Source organism: Cervus elaphus, chromosome 21, assembly GCF_910594005.1.
Source record: "Cervus elaphus chromosome 21, mCerEla1.1, whole genome shotgun sequence".
Taxonomy (NCBI): Eukaryota; Metazoa; Chordata; class Mammalia; order Artiodactyla; family Cervidae; genus Cervus; species Cervus elaphus.
Window position 1 is genome coordinate 67,106,827 of NC_057835.1, and position 19,406 is coordinate 67,126,232.

Sequence of the window (19,406 nt, forward strand, 5' to 3'; positions counted from 1 at the left end):
ATATTTTGAGTACACACTTCCATACCACCAGGTGTCCATGTCATACCAGGAACTCTGGGGTGATTAGAGCATTGTGTGTTACATACTGTATCCTAGAAGCAAAATTATCTAAGTAAACTCTGCCTGGAAATAAAAGCTTTATCTAAGCTTTCAGAGTAGGTAACAAAATTTTCTAAGCTATTGCCCTTGCTAGCAGCCCAACAATGTTTGCCTCAGAAAGACAGTACAACAGTAAACTTGTTAGTTGAGAAAGACAACACGATCTTATTTCTAAACACCTTAAAAAAGAAACATATCAGAAACATGCTAATAGCTAAGACACAGCAAAGTTTGGTCAAATGACCAAGACCAGCAACCTCAGCAAGAAATAAATGTCCCTGCAGCCACCCAGGAAAGAAGGAGGCCTGAGTCTGAAAGATCTTCAAGCATCATGCGATTTGGCCTATGTTTAGCTGAAGTCCCTAGCCCTAATGCATCTATTCTTGGGGAAATTTTCAATCTTCACTACATGTTTAACAAAATAACATTCTCTAAAGAGCAACATTTAAGAGGTGAACATGGGTGTACATCATTTGAAAGGGGAGCAGGGTACCCATGCAAGTCACAAGGCTACAGGTCATTGACAAAAACAACTCACAGACTTGAATCAGTCATGTCTACTTAACTTCACATTCTCTTTGTTTGATATTAAAACTAAATGAAAGCAATGGATAAAGAATTGAGATTTTGTTTTCACCTGACTGTGAGCAAAACCTCATCCTATCCTTGCAGGCCCCACAGATGTGTTTCCGCGGGACGTATTTGTGGGGGCTTTTTGTACGGAACTCACGTGACAACCTCAGAAACAGGAGCACAAACAATCAGAGACAGTCCTGGGCCATGGGCACTAGACAAGAGAGCACAATGAACAGAGAGATTAGCATCCGAGGTGGTACTCATCCGGCAGAAAGGTGAACATTTTACGCCCACGATGCGAAGACCAGTGAGTGTCATTTCACTGAAAGGTGCGAAGGCATGGCGTCAGACACACCAGCCTCGAAAAATGACCCTAAATACTGGAAAAGCAGCCTGGGGTGCAGATCCCATGCATTCTCTCCCCTCTGGGGCTGGGCATACTGCTCACGCCATAACCCTAGGGTACCTGGACCGTGCCAGAGGCACAAGAGACAGCTCAGCAGTGTGGGTTTGAGGATGTCAAGCCCTCCCAGCTAATGTAGGGAATCATTTAAACTTAGTTCGCTTGGCGAGCTCCTGCTCATGTTCGTCAGGCTCGCCATGAGGGATTTAACTTTATGGGCATAATAGTCCCTTAAATTGACGGAAGGGACCTCCTTCATTCCATCTCCGAAGTCACAGCTGCGCATGGCGCTCTCAAGTTGCTTCTGGCGCCGATAAAAGTGGGAGAATTTATTGAAGATCAAGGTGATGGGCAGTACCACCACCAGGATGCCTGCCAGGATGCAGGCAGAGGCGGTCAGCTTCCCTGCCGTGGTCCCCGGGACCACATCCCCGTACCCTACGGTGGTCATACTGACCGTGGCCCACCACCAGCAGGCGGGGATGGTGGCCAGGCCCTCGTTCTCCTCCTTTTCGATGGTATAGGCCACTACGGAGAAGATGGAAATCCCCACAGAGAGGTAGAGCATAAGCAGCCCCACTTCCTTGTAGCTGTATTTTAGGGTGGCCCCCAGGGAGCGGAGGCCAGTGGAGTGTCTGGCCAGCTTTAAGATGCGGAAAATCCGCATCAGCCTTAGGACCTGGGCCACCCTGCCCAAGTTGGCCAAGGTAGGCGTGCTCTCCACAACCAGGTTCACCACCAGCGTGATGTAAAAGGGGACGATAGACATGAGGTCGATCAGGTTTAGGGCATTCTTGAAGAACTTGAGAAAGTCGGGGGCCACAGCAAACCTGGCCACCAGCTCAAAGGTGAACCAGGCGATGCCAAAGTGCTCCACGATTTCGAACCTGGGGTCCTCGCCGGAGTTGCCCTGGCGGTCAGGGATCTGGAAGTCTGGCAGGCTGTTGAGACACATGGTGATGATGGACCCCAGCACCACGAGGATGGACAGGACGCTGAAGACCCTGCTCAGGACCGAGTAGCCGGGGTTGTCCAGCGCCAGCCACAGCTGTCTGCGGAAGTTGCCCAGAGGCTGCCCATCGAACTTGGAGGCGTCGTTGTAGAAGGCCAGGATCTCGTCGAAGGAGGACGTGGTGCTTTCCTGGTCGCTCTGCTCGTCCCACTTCTCCTGCTCGGGCTCCACTTTGCGGCCGTGGTAGCTGTAGCTGCAGCAGGAGTCGATGAAGAACTCGTTGATGCCCCAGTACTCAATCTCCTGGCTGAAGGAGAAGACGCACAGCTCCGCCATGACGTGGAGCTTGCCGGTGTGGTAGAAGTGCAGCACGTAGGGGAAGAGCTCCGGGTTGCGGTCGAAGTAGAACTCGCGCTGGGCATCGTCGTAGTCGTCGCAGAGCTCCAGGATGGCCTCGCGCGAGTGGCACAGCAGCAGGCGGCCCAGGCGCGTCTCGGGGAAGCGCAGCAGCGTGTGCGAGCGCAACCGCTTCTTGAAGCCGCCCACGTTGATGCGGATCTCTCCATCCTCGACGTTGGCCCCCGACACGTCCCACAGGCTCTGGCCGGTCATGCTGGAGACGCCCGGCCGCCCGCGCCGCGCGGGGGCGCTACACCTGGAAGCCAAAGGAAGCGCGTCGGGTGAGCGCCCGGCGCTCAGGGCTCGGGCACCCCTTCCTTTCTCCCCATCCGTCTCTAGAGCGCCCAGTCCTCTCCAGCGGGTCTCTGAGTACTGAAGGACACTGGGATGGGAGGAGCTTTGCCTCCCCCGCTTCCCAAAGAAAGGCTTGGAGTTGGGGAGGGTAGCTTATGTTTCTACTAGCATGGCCGCGCCCGCACCCCCACCCTGGGGGTTCTGTCGGTCGCTTTCCGCTGCCCGGGGTCGCACCCCAGCGGCTCCGCCAGCTGCGAGCTGACCTTGCCCGTGGGCGGGCCGAGGAGACGCCCCCGCCCTCTCGCCGCAGACAGGCGGGACCAGAGCTGGGCTGCGCACCGGCAGGGCTGGGCCGAGATGGGGGGGCGCGTAGCTTCGGGAGGGGGAGCGGGGAAATCCACCTCTCGAGTCCTTAGCCCCCGGACAGGGTAAGGGGGCCGGCCCAGCGTCCCCGGAGACCAGCCCCCCGAGACTGAGGCCCCCCTCGTCCTCCGCCCCGGGCTTCCCACCCCCCACCCCACCCCGCCTGGCTCCGTGCCCCGGAGCCGCGTGCGCCGCGCCTTACCCGGCGGAGCTACACGGGCTCGCCCTGCGCGTTCTGGAAGCGCTTACCTGCGAGCTCTGGGGCCCGCGGCCGAGGCCGGCGGGAAACTTCCCCGACCTGCCGGCGAGCATCGCTGCGGCCGCCGCTGCCGGCTGGCTGTGCGTGTGCGCGAGGGTGTTCTGAGTGTGTGTGCGCCTGTGTGTGCGCCCGGCGGGCGGGCGGGGTCCGCTGAGCGCCTCCTGTCTCCGGCCGAGGAGGCCGCCGCCGTCCGCAGTTGCGGGAGGCTCACAGGTGGCTGCGTGGCCCCGACGCTCTCAGAGCCCCCCCTCTTTCGATCCGCACGCCCCTCGGCACCGAGGAGAGACAACGACGCGCGCCGCAGCCCGAGGGATCCGGAGCGGGAGCCGAGTCCGTGCGCCTCTGCGCGGGCCCTGCTCTGGGGCGCGGCGCAGTGGTGCTGAACGGACAGCTCCGCGCCTCCCAGCTCCGCGCGAGGCCGCCGCCCGGACGGGAGAGGCTGCCGCCTCTGCGTTGCGGAGACCCCTTCGCGCCCGCGGCTCGAGGCCGAGCCAACACCTTTCCCGATCACTCACCTACCTCCCCTGATGACAAGCTGTTATGACCACCCTCTTGCTCCCAGGGCGCAGGCAGGGGGCTGCCTACGGTGACCCTTCCCTACCTGAGTCTCTCGGGCGGAGCCGAGCTGGGGAATGACCGGCGACTTGCGTTCGTCCGGGGGGGAAGGGCGGGACGCCGGGAACTCCAGGTTTCCCCCTTTTAGGGACCTGCTGAAAAGTTTCCTGAGGCTGCGGGGGAAGCGGGGTGGTGAGGAAAGGCGTTGGAGGGGAGGGTGGAGAAGCCGGGATGGGGGGGCGGCGGGCAGGGAAACCCAAGGTCGAGCTCAGCCTAGCTTGCTGGGGCCCGGAGCGCAGGCCCTACCGGCGTGGGAGGGAGTCACGGAGTTCTGTTTGGGAGCTCTGTGTGGGCACTGTGTGTGTGCAGGCCGGGGTGGTGTGCCAGCTTCGGAAGATGGCTGGGAAATGTGTGTGTGTGTGTGTGTCTGTGTGTATAGACTGAGGAAAGTGGGGCTTTTCAGGGTCTGTGCAGCGTTAATTAAAAATAGGACCTCTGGGGTGGTGGGGGGAATGTGTGCGGTGTGTCAGAACAGGGGAACCTGGAGCCTGTCATTGTGGTGTGTGTACACCGCGGCAGGCTGTGAGCTGTGTGCACGGCGTGCTGTATACAGCGTAGTATTCAGTGGGACTGTGACCGGGTCTGTGTGCCAACTGAAAGGAGACCCGTATGTATGCGGACTCCGTGGGGACCTGGGAGTGTGGATCCAGCATAGATGTGCTCAGTACCCATGCCTGCATTCCCCAGGAGACCTGTGGCCTCGATTTGAGCTCTTGGTCTCCTACGATTGTTCCTCAAAGCACTGCTGCTGGGTTAGAGCTGAGAAATGGACCCACAGTCCCTGGGGAGCCCCCTCCCCTTGGTCTCAGCCCCTTGCGTGGTCCCCATTCGACAAGATGGGAAGCACAATGTGAGCTTAGCCCCAGGAAAGCCCTCTGTGGCTTTGGACTTCCAGAGCAGCCACCCCAGCCACTGGGGGCAGCGTGTATTTTAGTTACAACACCCAGGTAATGCCACCTCAGCTAGACAGGTGCTCTGCAGAGCTTGAGTGCTCTGGGACTCCGTGGAGGGCCTGGGGAGGACCCTTGAGATGGTTTTGTATGGACTTTCCTGGAACCAAGCTTGGCTTTATGTAGAGTTGCCCTGTCCCTGGAGAAGGCAATGGCAAGCCACTCCAGTACTCTTGCCTGGAACATCCCATGGACAGAGGAGCCTGGTAGGCTGCAGTCCATGGGGTCGCTAAGAGTCGGACATGACTGAGTGACTTCACTTTCACTTTTCACTTTCATGCATCGGAGAAGGAAATGGCAACCCACTCCAGTGTTCTTGCCTGGAGAATCCCAGGGACGGGGGAGCCTGGTGGGCTGCCGTCTATGGGGTCACACAGAGCCGGACACGACTGAAGCGACTTAGCAGCAGCAGCAGCAGCCCTGTTGCTGTGCTCGCCACCTGCCTCTGGGTGTGGGGGAGGGGGGTTGTGTGTGCAAATGTGTTACCTGCACCAGGGCTCCACATTCATGTTCCTACAGGCTTCTGCAGGCACGGGGATCCTGAGGAGGCAGGTGGGAGGGAGAATAGTGAGGAAAAGGCTACATGAGCTTCCGTTCTCTTTTGTCTGAAGTTTTTAGAGAGGGAGGTGTGTGTGTGAGAGAGAGAGAGAGACAGACTAGACAGAGATGGAGAAAGAGACACACACAACGAGAGGGCGAGGGAGAATCCAGGATCTGCTGTCTTTGTCTCCGTCTCTCTTTCTTTTGGGTCAGTGGTCTTGGGTCTTTCTTTTAGGTCTTCCATCTTGGTCTGCTGGACCTATCACTGGAAGTCTGCGGCTCTCCCCGCATCTGGCCAACCTGCCGTCTGGGGGCCCCTGGGTCTCTTTTATCCCCGTAGGAGTGCTGCTGAGAGTGTGCCAGCCCTTGCCGAGGGTGTGTTTGTGTAAATGCATGCATGATCAGTGTGTTGGCGCTGTGTTTCCACCCCCTCCCTCACCTTGAGTTGGTGGCAGCTGTGAGACCCCCCCCTTCTGCAGGCGCCCTTAGCAGCAGTGCCTGTGACTCTCTCTGCCCTTCTGCCCATCCCCTCACTGTGCCCTGCCTGGCTCCGGGCCGCCCGGAAGCTCACAGCCTCGCTTCTGCTTCACCACCACGTGTCTGCGTGGCTTCTGCAGCACGGCCCCCGCTCCTGGCCACTCCCGTGGCCTTGGCCTTGCCCCTGACTCCTCTCCTAGTTGAGCTTAAAGCACAAATCACCTTTTCCATCTGGAGGGTCCCTCTCCCCCAAAAGCTCTTGGGTTTGATGCCTATGTGGCTCTCCTCCCTCCCCTGCTCTATTTATTTGCCTGCCTCCTTCTGTTCCCGTCTGCTTTTGTTCTTTGCTCATTCCTTCTTCCTTTGTGGTCGTGGGAGATTTCACCCATGGAGAGAGAGCCTCCCCCCACCCCCTCCCGCCTTCTGGTTCTCTTTGTTTCTCCCACACCCACGGCCACCCACCTGCCTGCAGACACCAGGGCTCTGCCAGGCCCCCAGAGTGCCCACCATCTCCACGATGGGGTTCACAAGCCTTTTTTCTGCCTCTGCTCTGGCCAGCCTCCCTCTGCCCCCTTCTTAGTATCTTCCCTCCCTCTCTCCCTCTCCCTGGTCTCCTTCAGCAGCTGACCGAGACAGGCCCCAGCCCCTCAGGGGCCCCGTGTCCATCCCTGTCCTTTGTCAGCCTTTCCTGGGATCAAGGACAAGGCCCCACGCCCGCCCTCCCTTGAATGGGAATGTGAACTTGGTGCCCCAAGGAGAAGCCGGGGTCTGGGGCACATCAGTTATTTCTTGCGAAGGCTGTGGCAGAGGCTCTGGGTCTGACAGCCGCCTTTGCAGAGGGTTAAGTGTGTGTGACAGGCAGAGCCACTGGTTTATTTCCCAGTCACTGCACTGAAGAGAAATGGAGTCATCTCCCTCCTTCTGTGCCCGGGAAGCTGGCTGTGTTTATGGTTTATTTAGAGGCCTGAGCCCTGGTCTTAAAACACGGCTGCCTGCTCCAGGCACCCACAAGGCCTGCCCCTGGGCTGGCCTGCTCGGGGGATCCTGGAGAGGTGGCAGGATGGGGGAAGGCATCCCAGGAAAGGGACAGAGGGGGCCCCAGGCAGTGGCCCAGATCCCCTGCACCTGGGCGATTGTTATCTCTGTCTCCTCTGCCAACACTGATCTCTCGGTGGAGCCCACACATCTCAGAGTCGGCTTCTTTCTCTGACAGGCAAGGGGGCTGCCCTGGCAGCTTGGCTGAGGGGGCTGGGCTGCCTGACCTACATTCCCCCATGTGGAGGAGCCGAGCGCACCCCCGCCTCGCCGGAGTGGACTGTTCACGGGCCTCCATCCTGCTTCCCACCAGCCATCCTTCCCATCCCAGCCAGAATGTCTCTTAGAAACGCAAATCAGGTCCTGCCAATCCCTCCTGAAAACCTCCCAGGGGCTTCCCATGGAACTGAGCATAAGAGGCACACCCTTCCTGAGTTGCAAGATCCTCCAGGATGCACCCCCTGCCCGGCAGACTTCAGCCCTTGGCTTCTTCTATATCAAGGATGCCCCCAGCTCCTGGCCCCTTGGCTGCTTCCACAGGGCCTTTGCACCTGCCATTCCCGCTGCTTGCCCCAGCACCTTCACAGGGCAGGCGCCTTCTTATCACTCGGGTCTCAATTTCCACGTCACCTCTTCAGAGAAGCCTGGCTGCCCCATCTGAACAGATGCCTCAGTCAGTTTCTACCATTTCCCCCACAGCACTCATATTAAGCAGTTATTGAATATGTGATTGCGTGATGGATATGAGTAAGGCTCCATCTTCTGTTTCACGTTATCCTGTGCCTCCTCTTCTTCCTCCAGGGGGATCAGGACAGCAGCTAGAGGGGGAAGAATTGCTGTGCCTGGGGCTATGGCCTGGATCTCCCAGGCTCCAGGGTGCTCTCCCAGGCAATTGATTAGTCTAATGGATCTCATTCCTGGCTGCACATTGGAATCACTTGAGATTTTAAAATAACTGATGCCTCTGGATTCCTTGGGCCTCCACCCAGGCCAATTAAATCATGATCCCTGGTGCTGGGCCCATGGAGTCAGGGTTTTCTCTAAGCGCCCCCTGCCCCCAAGTGATCACAGTGTGGAGCCTGGAGCTGAGACTCAGAGCTTGAGCAGTCTGCCTTTATTTAGGGGCCTTGGCACAGAGCCGTGTGCCCGAGTGCAGCCCCGTGATCAGCACCAAGGGCAGGGGCTATGTCTTAGCTCAGTAAGCACCCACTCCTGTCCGGACTTTAGGGTCCATGCCTGCCTGAAGTCAGGGGCGCCATAAAGGCTGGGGGCCTTTTTCACCACCTGCCCTCAATTCCTGTCTCCTGCTGGTCTCCCAGCGACGGCGCCTCTCAGAATCTGGCTCCTTCCCCTCCTTGGATTTAGGGTGGAAAAGGGCACAGAGAAGCTGCTGGGAGTAGAGGCTGAACAGAAGAGGGAGGCAGGCAGGGAGACCTGTGCTGGGAAAGTGGGGCTGAGGCTTGGGAAGGAGGGTATAGGGGAGGGGGGCACTGGTTGGGGAGACTGAGAGGAAGTTGGGAAATGATGAGTTGTAAGAAGTTTTGCTGCATTATGAATGCAACGCCTCATTAAGTGTTTTCTCAAGAGGCAACAGTAAATTTTCATATAGCTGTTGCATCGTTTTTGGATGCCAGGCTGAATTTATACCGTGCAAGTCCTTGCCGAGGCTGTTTGGTTTTCTTCCCAGAGACCACCCTCCTCTCCTCTTACAGCCCCCTTCCCCTAGGTTCCCCCAGGAGGCTGACAAGGAAAAGAGGGATTCCTTATTGCAAAGGGTATCTGATGTCTCCAAGCTGGCCTGTCCAGGGCCTGCTCCTGAAGGGTTGGGACTTCAAGGTCACAGCTCTTGGACCTGCTGCTCCAAGTCCCATCTCCGTGGGAGGCTCTCCCTATGAGCCCCCCTCTGGGTACTGCTCCTTTGGGGGACCCTTCACTGTGTTCCCCAGAACATCCTGGAGCAAGGCTAGAGAAAAGAAGATGAACTCGATTCAATCTGGAATTAAGGCCGCCCCCAGGGAAATTCACAAGAAGACAACACGTTTCCCAGCCTCACTCTTGCCCGGGGTCTGGCTGTCTTACTCTTGCCCCAGGTCTGGCCGTCTTTCCCCTCTACACCAGGCCCTCCTCAAAATCCACCATGTGGAGTCGGAGCCCCCACAGGGCCTCGGGAACCCCCTCTCTGCCTGCCTCCGGCATGTCACTTCTGCTGTCCCTCCTCTCCTGAGGTGGGTCATCCTCTCTCTGGGTGACTGACCGCCTGGACTGAAGCCCCCAGCCCCTCCCACTGGCCCTCCTCTCTGGGCCCGGGGTTGGGGGGGGTGCTGGAGGGAATACCAGATCAGGAGCGTTTACCTCAAGGCCCTCAGGCAGTGAAGCATCTCAGCAACCACCCCCCCAGGGCAGGTGGCCAAAGATGAAGATAGTGGTGAAAATGAAGCTGAGAGGGCTGAGGGTAAGGGTAGCAGTATAGGGAGTCCTGGAGCATAGTAAGTGCTCAAGACGTTAACCATGACTAGTGTCAGCTGCTGAGTGCTCGTGATGTGCTCAGCCCCGTGCTAAGCTCTCTGCTTGCCTCCTGCTCTCCTCCCCTTGGGTACCATTATTAACCTTATTTTACTGATGCCCATAAAGTGAGGTGTTTAGACTCAAACATGTCTCTCTGGTTCCAAAGTCTGGCCTCTTAATGATCTCAAGTACAGGGTAATTGCTATAACCAGACCTCCCAATCCCAGTTGTATTTTTTTTTTTTTTTTGTATGCCTGCTCATGCTCATTCATGTCTGACTCTCTGCAACCCTATGGAGTGTAGCTCTCCAGGCTCATTTGTCCATGGGATTCCCCAGGCAAGAATACTGGAGTGGGTTGCCATTTCCTTCTCCAAGGGGTCTCCCCAACCCAGGGATCAGACCCACATCTCCAGCATCTCCTGCATTGGCAGGTGGGTTCTTTACCACTGGGCCATCTGGGCCAACCCCACTATCTTCACGTAGTAAAGGTATCATTTCTCACTCATATTATTGTTTATGATATGAACATAAACATGTGTTTATGTTTGGAAGCAGCTTTCCACCTGGTGATTTCTAGAATCCAGGCTCCTTCTATCTTGAGCTCTGTCAGCTTATAGGGCCTTGGAATCCTTCCCCGGGATCGTCTGCATCTAGATGGGAGATGAGGAGAGTTTGAATGATGGAATGAGACGTTTCTGAGGCCAGTTCTGGAAGGGGCAGACTTCGCTCCTGCCACATTCCTTTGGCCAGAACTCAGCTAGTGGCCCCATGTAACTGGGAGAGGTGGAGGAAATTGCAGGAAGAAGAGAATTTGGGGACATCAGCACCCCTGTTCCTGTAGGGGTAGCAGATGCTGGTGGCCGCCCTGCGTCCCTTTCTCCCAAGGTGGGAGGAGGGAACACAAGAGTGTCCCCACCCGCTCTTCACCACAGGGTGTGGCTGAAGCTTTCCCCAGCTGGAAGGACTTCAGGCCATGGGCCCAGGGGAGCCCTGAGCTGGAACTGAGATGATCAGATGAGACTTTGTTGCCCTTTTCTCAGAATGGTGTTTTCAGGACTGAACCACATCACAGGTCTGAGGAAGGGTCAAGCCCAGTTCTTGAATGCAAGCAGCGGAGAATCAGGCAGAAGAACCATGGAATACAAGATATTAGATAGGTCAAGACTCTCTGGGCCAGAAACCCAACCTGGAAGCTGCAGAGGCCAGAAGCCTGCTCCCCTCCTCTTCCTTTGATCTCCACTTCTTCCCTAGGCTGAGAACTTGGGGGAAATCTCTCAGGGAAAGATTCTCTTTCTTCCCTGGCCCGTTTGTCCTTTACCATGGCCAACTGTCTACCCTAGGACACGTTCCCACCCTCCCCCCCCCTCCCAAAGCTCCCTATAGCTGAGAGGCACTCACAGCAGCCCACAGGCCTTCACTCTTATGTGAAAGTGACACCCACCCAACTACCCATCCATCGCCATTGATGGATCCATCCATCCACCCACTTTCCCATCCCTCTGTGGGCTCCTGTTTCCATGGTTACTCCAGGGCCTGATTTTGCTCTGGGTTTGCTGAGAGATTCTTCACTCTAGGCTGTTCCTATGACATCTTTACTCCCAATGGGGTCCCATCCTTCTTACAGTTCTCCCTATCTGTTTAGATCACACATTGCTTACACATTGGCCCATCAAGGTGATCAGCTTCCTGGATTTAAAATAAAAATGAAAGGCTCTCCGGTAGTTGAACAGCGAGGTGCCCTGAAAGTACAGTGTCGGGGAGGCTGCCACAGGCAACCTAGTCCGAGTTTCCAGGGGTAGGTAGCTCCCCCCCTTATGATAATAATGGAAGTAACATTTGTTGGTCACTTCCTTAAACCAGGCACCCTTCTAAGGGTTTCAGATCTGTGAACTAGGTTAATCCTCACAATGAGCCTATCTATATATTACAATTTTCTGAAGATAAATAGGCACTGAAATGGGGGGTAACATGTCCAGGATTACAGAGCTAACCAGTGACATTGCTGGGATTCAAAGCAAGACAGGCCAACTCTAGAGGTAAGACTCACACCTCACTCAGCCATTACAGCTGTTCCTCCCCAGCCAGGGAGTCTAGAAGTTTTCCTGATTAATTTTCATTCTTTTTTAGATAGGAAGCAGGATTCTGAACCCTTCCCTGGTGCTCAGCCCAGCCCTGGGCAGGCCGGACAAATGCCCACAAGTGGCCCACTTGGCATGAGCTTTCGGTTGCTCCGAGCCCTGGGAGGGTGGGCAGTCATTCTCTGAAGGAGCTCCCCAACCCTGCCCACCGTGAGCTGGGCTGTCCGTGGGCTCTCGAGGTTTCCTCAGGTCAGAGCCTAACAGCAGCTTGTCCTCAGAGGCCTTCAGGAGGGTGGGAAGAAGCAATCCCATCAGAGACACCCAGCTGAGGGAAGACACAAGATGTTCCCTGCAAGTGATAGAAAACCAATTCACACTCTTCCCCGCAGCCAAAAAATTAAGCTAATTTTTTCATTTCTTTGCTTACGTGCGACTCAACTAAACATAGGCATCTAGGAATGCAAACAATGACTAGATTTTCTTAATTTAGGGCAGCTTTAATTAAATCTGGCTAAATGACGAGGCTCTGGATATTTTTATCATGGTAGGAAGCTGTGTGACTTGGGACCAGGAGAGGTGGGGGAATTTGATGCTAGAAGAGCCGCCTCCTCTGGCCCCCTCCCCCTCCATGAGTGGCCTCCCAGCCTGGCCCCAGGGAAGGGCTGCAGTCCTCTTGGGATTCTTGTTTCCTTTGCTCTTGTTCTTATTAAAGGAAATTCATTTCCTTACATTGCACTTATTCGAACTAACCGGAGCTGGGAAATCCAAATGACTTAGCAAAACAAGCTTAAATTACAGGAATTTTTTTTTTTTTTTTTTTGGAGAAAAATCTGGACTTACCAGAAGTTCACAGCATAAATATTAAGACATCAAAATCAAAAGTTTCAAAGGTCGAGTTTTCTAGTACCTACTGCTCACCCTGGGCTTCCCTGATGGCTGAGTGATAAAGTATCTGCCTGCAATGCAAGAGACATGAGTTCAATCCCTGGGTCAGGAAGATCCCCAGAAGAAGGGAATGGCAACCCACTCAGTTTCCTTGCCTGGGAAATCCCATGGACAGAGGAGCCTGGCTGGCTACGATCATGGGGTTGCAGAGTCAGACACGACTTAATGACTTAAACACACCCACCCCCCAAAAGAAAGAAACTGCTCACTGTATCCGATTCTCCCCCCACGCAGGGCATATGGAAGGGTGACTTTCCTTCTCCACCCTCTCCAAGTTTGGAGGAACTAAATGACTCCTCCTGGCCAGCGCAGTGCGTCTGGAGGTGACGTGTCCTGTGTGGGCAGAACACTTAACTGCTCTGCCCGTGTGAGCAGCTGCAGCGTTCCCCTCCCCTGCCGTGGAAGTACATAGTTAGATGCCGGTGCTGCAAGATCAACACAGCCTGGATCCCTGAGCTGCCTCATGGAGCCCAGCTGCCCTGCAGGCTCCTGGATCCAAAGCAGACTTTGTATTGATACGTTTGAGAGATGCATTTTGGTTGCGTCATATTGCAGAGGTTTGAGGAGAGTTGGTTGTTTCTTACAAGCAGAGTCTCTCCTAACTTGATTAATATAATGAATAATGCTTTTCTAATAATCATTGTACAGCAACACCATGTTATTTTAATTATTGCCTGTTAGATTATTTTGGCATTTCAAAAATCATCCATCTTGTTAAGTCTGGAATGGGATGAAATTTACTTCTGCTGGTCTAAATAAGATTTTTGGAGAGCATATTTAACTTATTTAAGAAAAACTTTTGTGTCAGCAGGAAGGCTTTAAAATTTATCAAAATTCCAGGCTAAGGTTAAAAGCAGCCCTTCAAAGTAAAAGTCAGAATGGGTGTGTGTCTGTGTGTGTGTATATTAGTCACTCAGTTGTGTCCAACTCTATGTGACCCCATGGACTGTAGCCTGCCAATCTCCTCTGTCCATGAAATTCTACAGGCAAGGATACTGGAATGGGCTGCCATTTCCTTCTCTGGGGGATCTTTCCAACCCAGGGATTGAACCCAGGCCTCCTGCATTGCAGGCAGATTCTTTACTGTTTGAGCCACTAGGGAAATATAAGGAGCTTTTCTTTCATATTCAACACATTGCAACCCCATGGACTGTAGCCCACCAGGCTCCTCTTGTCCATGGGATTTCCCAGACAAGAATATTGGGGTAGGTTGCCATTCCCTTCTCTCGGAGACCTTCCTCACCCAGGGATTGAACCTGGGTCTCCTGCATTGCAGGCAGATTCTTTACCATCTGAGCCACCAGGGAAACCCAGGTCCTCTCAATAGGGGACAGTGATTGAATGGTTGAGAAAGAGGAGGTGAGGTGTTTCCAGAAGGAGTTTTTAATGTGTGGTGTGCTATTAGTTAAAGTGATGCCAACCAGTATAGTAAATAAATGTATTATGGCTCAAATATGATAGAAGTTTACTTCTTATTTCCATGAAGTCCAAAATATTAGCTAGAAATTTGTGGGCAACTCTCCTTCAAGTGGTGATTCAGGGAATTGGGCTCCTCCCATCTTTAATACATCTTTCCAGTGTTGCAGAGCTTACCTACATTCAACCTGGAGAAGGAGAAAGAGGGTAGAGATAGATGTGGGGTGTTTTAATAGCCTAGGCCTAGATGTGGTACCCACTGTATTCACTGGCATTTCATGGGTCAGAAGTCAGTCACATGACCACTCCTAATTGCAAGGGAGGTTGGGAAATATCACCTAACCATGTGGCCAGGAGGAAGAAGAATCAGATTTGGTGAAGAACTGGTCAGTTTATGTCACAAAAGTTCCCCATTCTTTCCAAATTTGGGTTGGAGTTTTCTTCTAGAATGTAACCAGGATGTACATTTAGAATGTAATTCAAGTAGACAGGACCATTAAGTGGACCCAACTTTTTGAAGGTTAGATTTGAGGGGCCTGAGTGGGATTTTGCCTTAGGCACAGTTTTCTGCCTCTTAGATGAAAATAATCGTCATTTTCTGAGCCACAGATACACCTTTTGGGATTGCAAAGTGTTGGAACCGTAATATAAACAAATGTAGGTGAATTGGGCATAAGCACTACAACACAGGAAAGCCTGAGAGAAAGACAGAGTCTTCACTGACTTTACACTTGGAATTTTAGAGAACAGGTGGTTCTCTAATCCACACTGAGGAATAAATGAATACAGGGAACTGCAACTTTGTTAAATGGAGGATGCCTACATGAACTTGCAGATTGGACATTAGCATTTAATCTAATCCTCATGGATGCCCAGCTCTGTTTTAAGAAATAAGAGAATTTATGCAAGGAATGAGGAAGTCAGTGATAAGCACGCTCGAGCTAGCTCAAAGTCGTTGCCCTGCTCTAGCTGGGACCAGCTTCCCTGGAGCATGGCTGCTACTGTGAGGCTAGCAATCAAGTCGACTTTGAACTGTTTATACAAACTAATTGCTGCTAGAAACATAAGAAATTCACAGGAAGTTCCATGCAAGGATTCAGAGAAAAAGGACTTTGTGTTGCGCTAGTGGTTCTTGGAAGGTTTCAGGCGTGGGCAAACACCCACCAGTCTCTGCTCCTTGGCAGTCTCCACATAGTTACAAGTTCAAAATTTCCTTCTTGACAAAAAGAAGCATACATGTCACTTACTCCAGTGTTCAGGTCAGCCTGAGGGTGATGCTGCCTCACATGCTGAGCTCTGAGAAATGCCTCTCATGTGACCAACATTACCTCCTTGGGAGCAAATTCAAGGGCACTGTCTTCAATCTAAGTCCAGGGCTGGATCTGGAGTGTCTCTTGAATGGTACTAAGCAAGCTATCTTCTCAAGTTGAGCCACACTGCTCCCTAAACCATCCTGGCTGCCTGAGTTTAAATCTTATTATTCTGTCTTGCATCCAGGAGATGCCATATTGACTTTTCGTTCGTTTGTTTCTCAGTGTGATTAGCCATACCAACAGAGAGAGATGAGGAAGTTTCTCCAAGTTTCAGATCAGATCTCAAACTGCTCAGGCACTCTTTGCTAAAAGTTGCTGATCTTTCTTCCCCAAGGACTGATCCTAGTGCTTCTCATTATCCAAGCCTGCTTCTATGGCTCCTTCGGGGATGCCCTGCTATAGCAGCTTCTCCTACTGCAGCATAGGAGGACATTTGTGCTGCTGGTAAATTTCTAATTATGAGCACAATCTGTAAGTCCTAGCCCCCTCCCACCACCCCCATCCTACCCTTAGAATGCCCTACCATTAGGCCAGTGAGGTGGTCGACCGGTAAATCAAGATGCCTAGTGGCTTGGGAGCTGCGAATAATCTCTGCTGTTCAGTACTTCATCTAACCATGCTTATATTCTGCCTTCAGTGCTTGTACAGACTTTGAGTCAGAGATTGCCTTCTAAGATCTTCCAAACTCATTTTAACTGGCTGGTTTTTAATGCAATAACCACCGAGATATTCCATTATCTCTAGATCAGTAGTTTTTAATTTTTCCCCCTTTCTCACAGCCCAAATTAGAAATAATGTGGAAAAACTTAGGCAGCACAAGTTGGAGAAAATAAGACTGATTCAGTGGCCTTCTATCCTAAATAAAATCTGATTGTTGGGCCTCTGACTTGGGTCGGTTCTTTCATCCTGGATGTGTGGCACTCTCTGGCCAAGGAACGGCCCACTGAAGGTGTTTGAGAGACCCAGGCTTTCCATCCATCACTCAGCCTGGCCTAGAAGGCATTTGGCAGAGAAGGTGTAGGAAATTGTCCTGGGCTTAAAGACAGCTGTGAATGAGTCAGAAGGAACTTAAGGCCAGTACACGACCTCAGAGCCATCTTGACTGTATTTTTCAAGTCTTAAAATTGAAACACATGGTTTGCCACATGGGGTAAAATAGGACAGAACATCTGGAATTTGAAAATTCACATTGCAGGGTGTTGTAGCTGAGACCCGAATGGGATCTGGAGGTTGACTGGTGGTTGAATTGATGGTCCATCTATCAAACTTTGAGCATCTGTTGATGTGAAGTGATGTGCAAAGGACCTTTGGGGGCAATTGGGGGCAGAGTTGCCTTGGGAAGGAAGAGAAGGGAAGACTGAAGGATGGAGGGAATGTCAGAGTGCTCAGGGCTCCATGGGGCCCCCATACAGACAGAGGGTTTAGAAAGGAAGCCACAGGGGCTGTTTCCATGAGGAAGGTGAAGGCACTCTGGGTGCAAGCTGAGTGGCTCTGGGGCTCACCCACAAACACACGAGCAATGCCCTTCTTCTAACTTTGCATGGAACCCCGTACTACTCATGCATCTCAGGGGATGCTGACTTCAGTTGCTCCAAAAGGTGGTGTCTCCCTCCCACCCAAAATATCATTGTCCACGGGGCACCATGTAGCAGTGGGTTCCCAGAGAACTTCGGTTGAGTAAATGGGGGCATGGGGCTTAGTGGACAAGTTAGGGACGTAAGGTCCTGAGTGGGAAAATAGGGGTAGGAATGTCAGGTCGTTGATGTTTATGAGGCTTAAAGAAGGCAAGCTGCATTATAGGGAAAAAAATAGAAGACCACAGAACAACAGGGGGCATTTTCTTTCAAACTCAAAACTGGGTCATCTGGTGGTATTCACCGTTGAATAATAAGACAGATGATCTGAATTCGCGACTGCTCCAGAAAAATTGCCAAAGCGGTATCAGATTAAATTGATTGAAAGTTTCATTGGATTAGATCCCTGCACTCTGATTATGAGTGCTTATTTATGCAGTCTATTGTCTCAGCAGAATGAGAACTCTCGTGCAAGTACATAAAACTAGCAGAAGGATTGCCAGCCAGCGTTGGCTTTGGATTTTTTTTTTTTTTTGCAATTTGACATTTGAAAGAGCTTGTGTCAGTGAGACCTATTTGGAATACAAATGATCGCTTAAAGTCTCTTAAAGGCTTTAAGAATATATTTTAATCATTGAATCTTCCCCTAAGCCCAGCAGAGTTATCCATGAATAAATCGTTGTGCCTTTGAGTCAACAGGAATTGGACAGACTTGCTGAATTAATGAACCTTTCCCTCTCTCTGGTCCTTCTCATGGCCGTGGCAATGTGTATGTCCACAGGCTTTGTGAAATGCATATGGGGTATAATTTTCCCCAAATTGATCTGTTTTACATCATTGAATTTTAGCTATTTGCATTTTTATGCCAGAATCAAATTTAGCTTATTATTATTGTGATGGAAAATAATTATAATCCTTAAATTATCATGGCACTTGATTTAAAAAAAACTTCCAAATGTTATTTAATTCGAGCCTCACTATACCATAGGGGACTGAGCAGAGTAGGGAAGATTCAGCGGACCTCCGACTCCAAGCTGCCCCCTCTCCTAGTTGGTAAATTAAGGTTCTCAGTACTCAGGTGACGTGCCCATGGTCGTGTGGATGTAAGTTATGGAAGCAGAAACAGAACGTAGAGTGAGTGGCTCTGCCAGTCCCGAGTTCTGGCTCATCAGCCCTGTCTTCAAAGTCTGTGAGCTCAGCATTGCCTCGCAGTCTCACTGTGAGTGTGTGCGAGGAGCTGGCAACAGCCCTTGATGTTAGAGCACCCCTTTGTCCTCTCATCTCCAAGCAACTGCAGGTACCATTTAGAAGTCCTAAAGCCCCTGGGCTGAGCTGCAAGCACTAAGGCTTTCTTCCCAACCAGCCTGGAGGCTAAGGAGCCAGCAACCGCAGCACCCACGCATGTGTACGCATGTACTCACACACGTGTGTGTACACACCTACCTGCCAGCATGCACACATGTACACACCTGCATGTGCCAGCGGAAGAGCACCTCTGAATTTCAAATCTGCAGCAGGTTAGGAACACAGATCTTCCCCATCTGCTACTGTCTAGTCTCTAAAACCAGCTCCATAAATGCTCACCCACCACACATACATTCATGGCAAGCCACTCTCCAGATCTAAACTGTACAACCTCTCCAAGTCCTCGGCTTTCATTGCCCATCAGGCCTTCCATTTGTCTGCTGACTTATGCACAGCTTTTGACCTCCTCTGGGCCTGAAGCCTCTGCTGGAAGAGTCCTCACTGCCTGCCCAGTGGTCCTTTTGCCCCTAAGTTTGGTGAAAGACATCATAGTAGCTGGGATAGTCTCTTTGGGATACTCTCACCTCTTAGCAAGCTCCGCTGGAGTGGCAGGGCAGGCTGGAGCTCACAGGATGCCCCCACTGTGGCCTCCTCCTCCATGCTGGACTCCAGGGCTGGTACCAGTGTTTGCCATCAACTGGCCCAAACCCCTTCTTCTGCAGAACAGGAGGTCCAAGCTTAATTCCAGACTTAAATTACCTGAGAGAAGTGTTCTTTTTCATTTGTGGCAGGACAACTAGATAAACCCATGTCTAGTTTACCCATCAGCAGCTCTTCAGGAAAGAATCAGGCTTCCCCCATCCTTGAGTGCAAGTCACGGGAGACTCAACTGCAGCCTTTGAACAAACAGCCTGGGGGCTGCTGGCTGGAGGCTCCCTTTATGGCCCAAGGACCCAGGGCTGGCTTCTGTGGGATTCTCCCAGTCTTTTCCTCATGCCATTACCTCAGGGTCTCAAGAGGACACCGTGCCTCCAGACGTGTGTCTGCACATTAGCTGGAAAGAAGAAGGAAGGTACACTGCTACAAACTCTCCTTGCATCTCATTGGCCTGTACTGTGACTCTGCTGAAGGACGTCCCTGGCTGTGCATGGAGCACACACATGGAGCAAGCCAGAGGGCAGCGGGCCGCCCCTAGATCCTTCCCCAGGGGCAGCTCTCAACTGATCAAAGACTGATAGCAGCTGGTAGATCAGTACCCCAGCTCCCTTGCCTCTGGGGGTGATGGCAGATAACTTCAGGACATTTACGTGATCTCTAAGAATCCCCAGTGGGATCAAGCTACAGTTTGCTCACTTGCTTGATAATGC

At 52.5% G+C, this 19,406-nt stretch overlaps 1 protein-coding gene across 1 annotated transcript; it reads right to left on the reverse strand.

Annotated features, from left to right (window-relative positions):
- Window positions 1-843: 843 nt before the first annotated feature.
- KCNS2 (potassium voltage-gated channel modifier subfamily S member 2) lies at window positions 844-3,656 on the reverse strand. Its single transcript, XM_043879971.1, has 2 exons — window positions 3,336-3,656; window positions 844-2,685 (listed from the first exon to the last, which is right to left on the reverse strand). The coding sequence occupies exon 2, from the start codon at window positions 2,640-2,642 to the stop codon at window positions 1,209-1,211; it is 1,434 nt and encodes a 477-aa protein (XP_043735906.1). The 5' UTR covers window positions 2,643-2,685; window positions 3,336-3,656; the 3' UTR covers window positions 844-1,208.
- Window positions 3,657-19,406: the final 15,750 nt, after the last annotated feature.

What these genes read in the sequence shown, in the direction of transcription:
- KCNS2 (XM_043879971.1), bottom strand. Translation starts at nt 2,642, where the DNA reads ATGACCGGCCAGAGCCTGTGGGACGTGTCGGGGGCCAACGTCGAGGAT.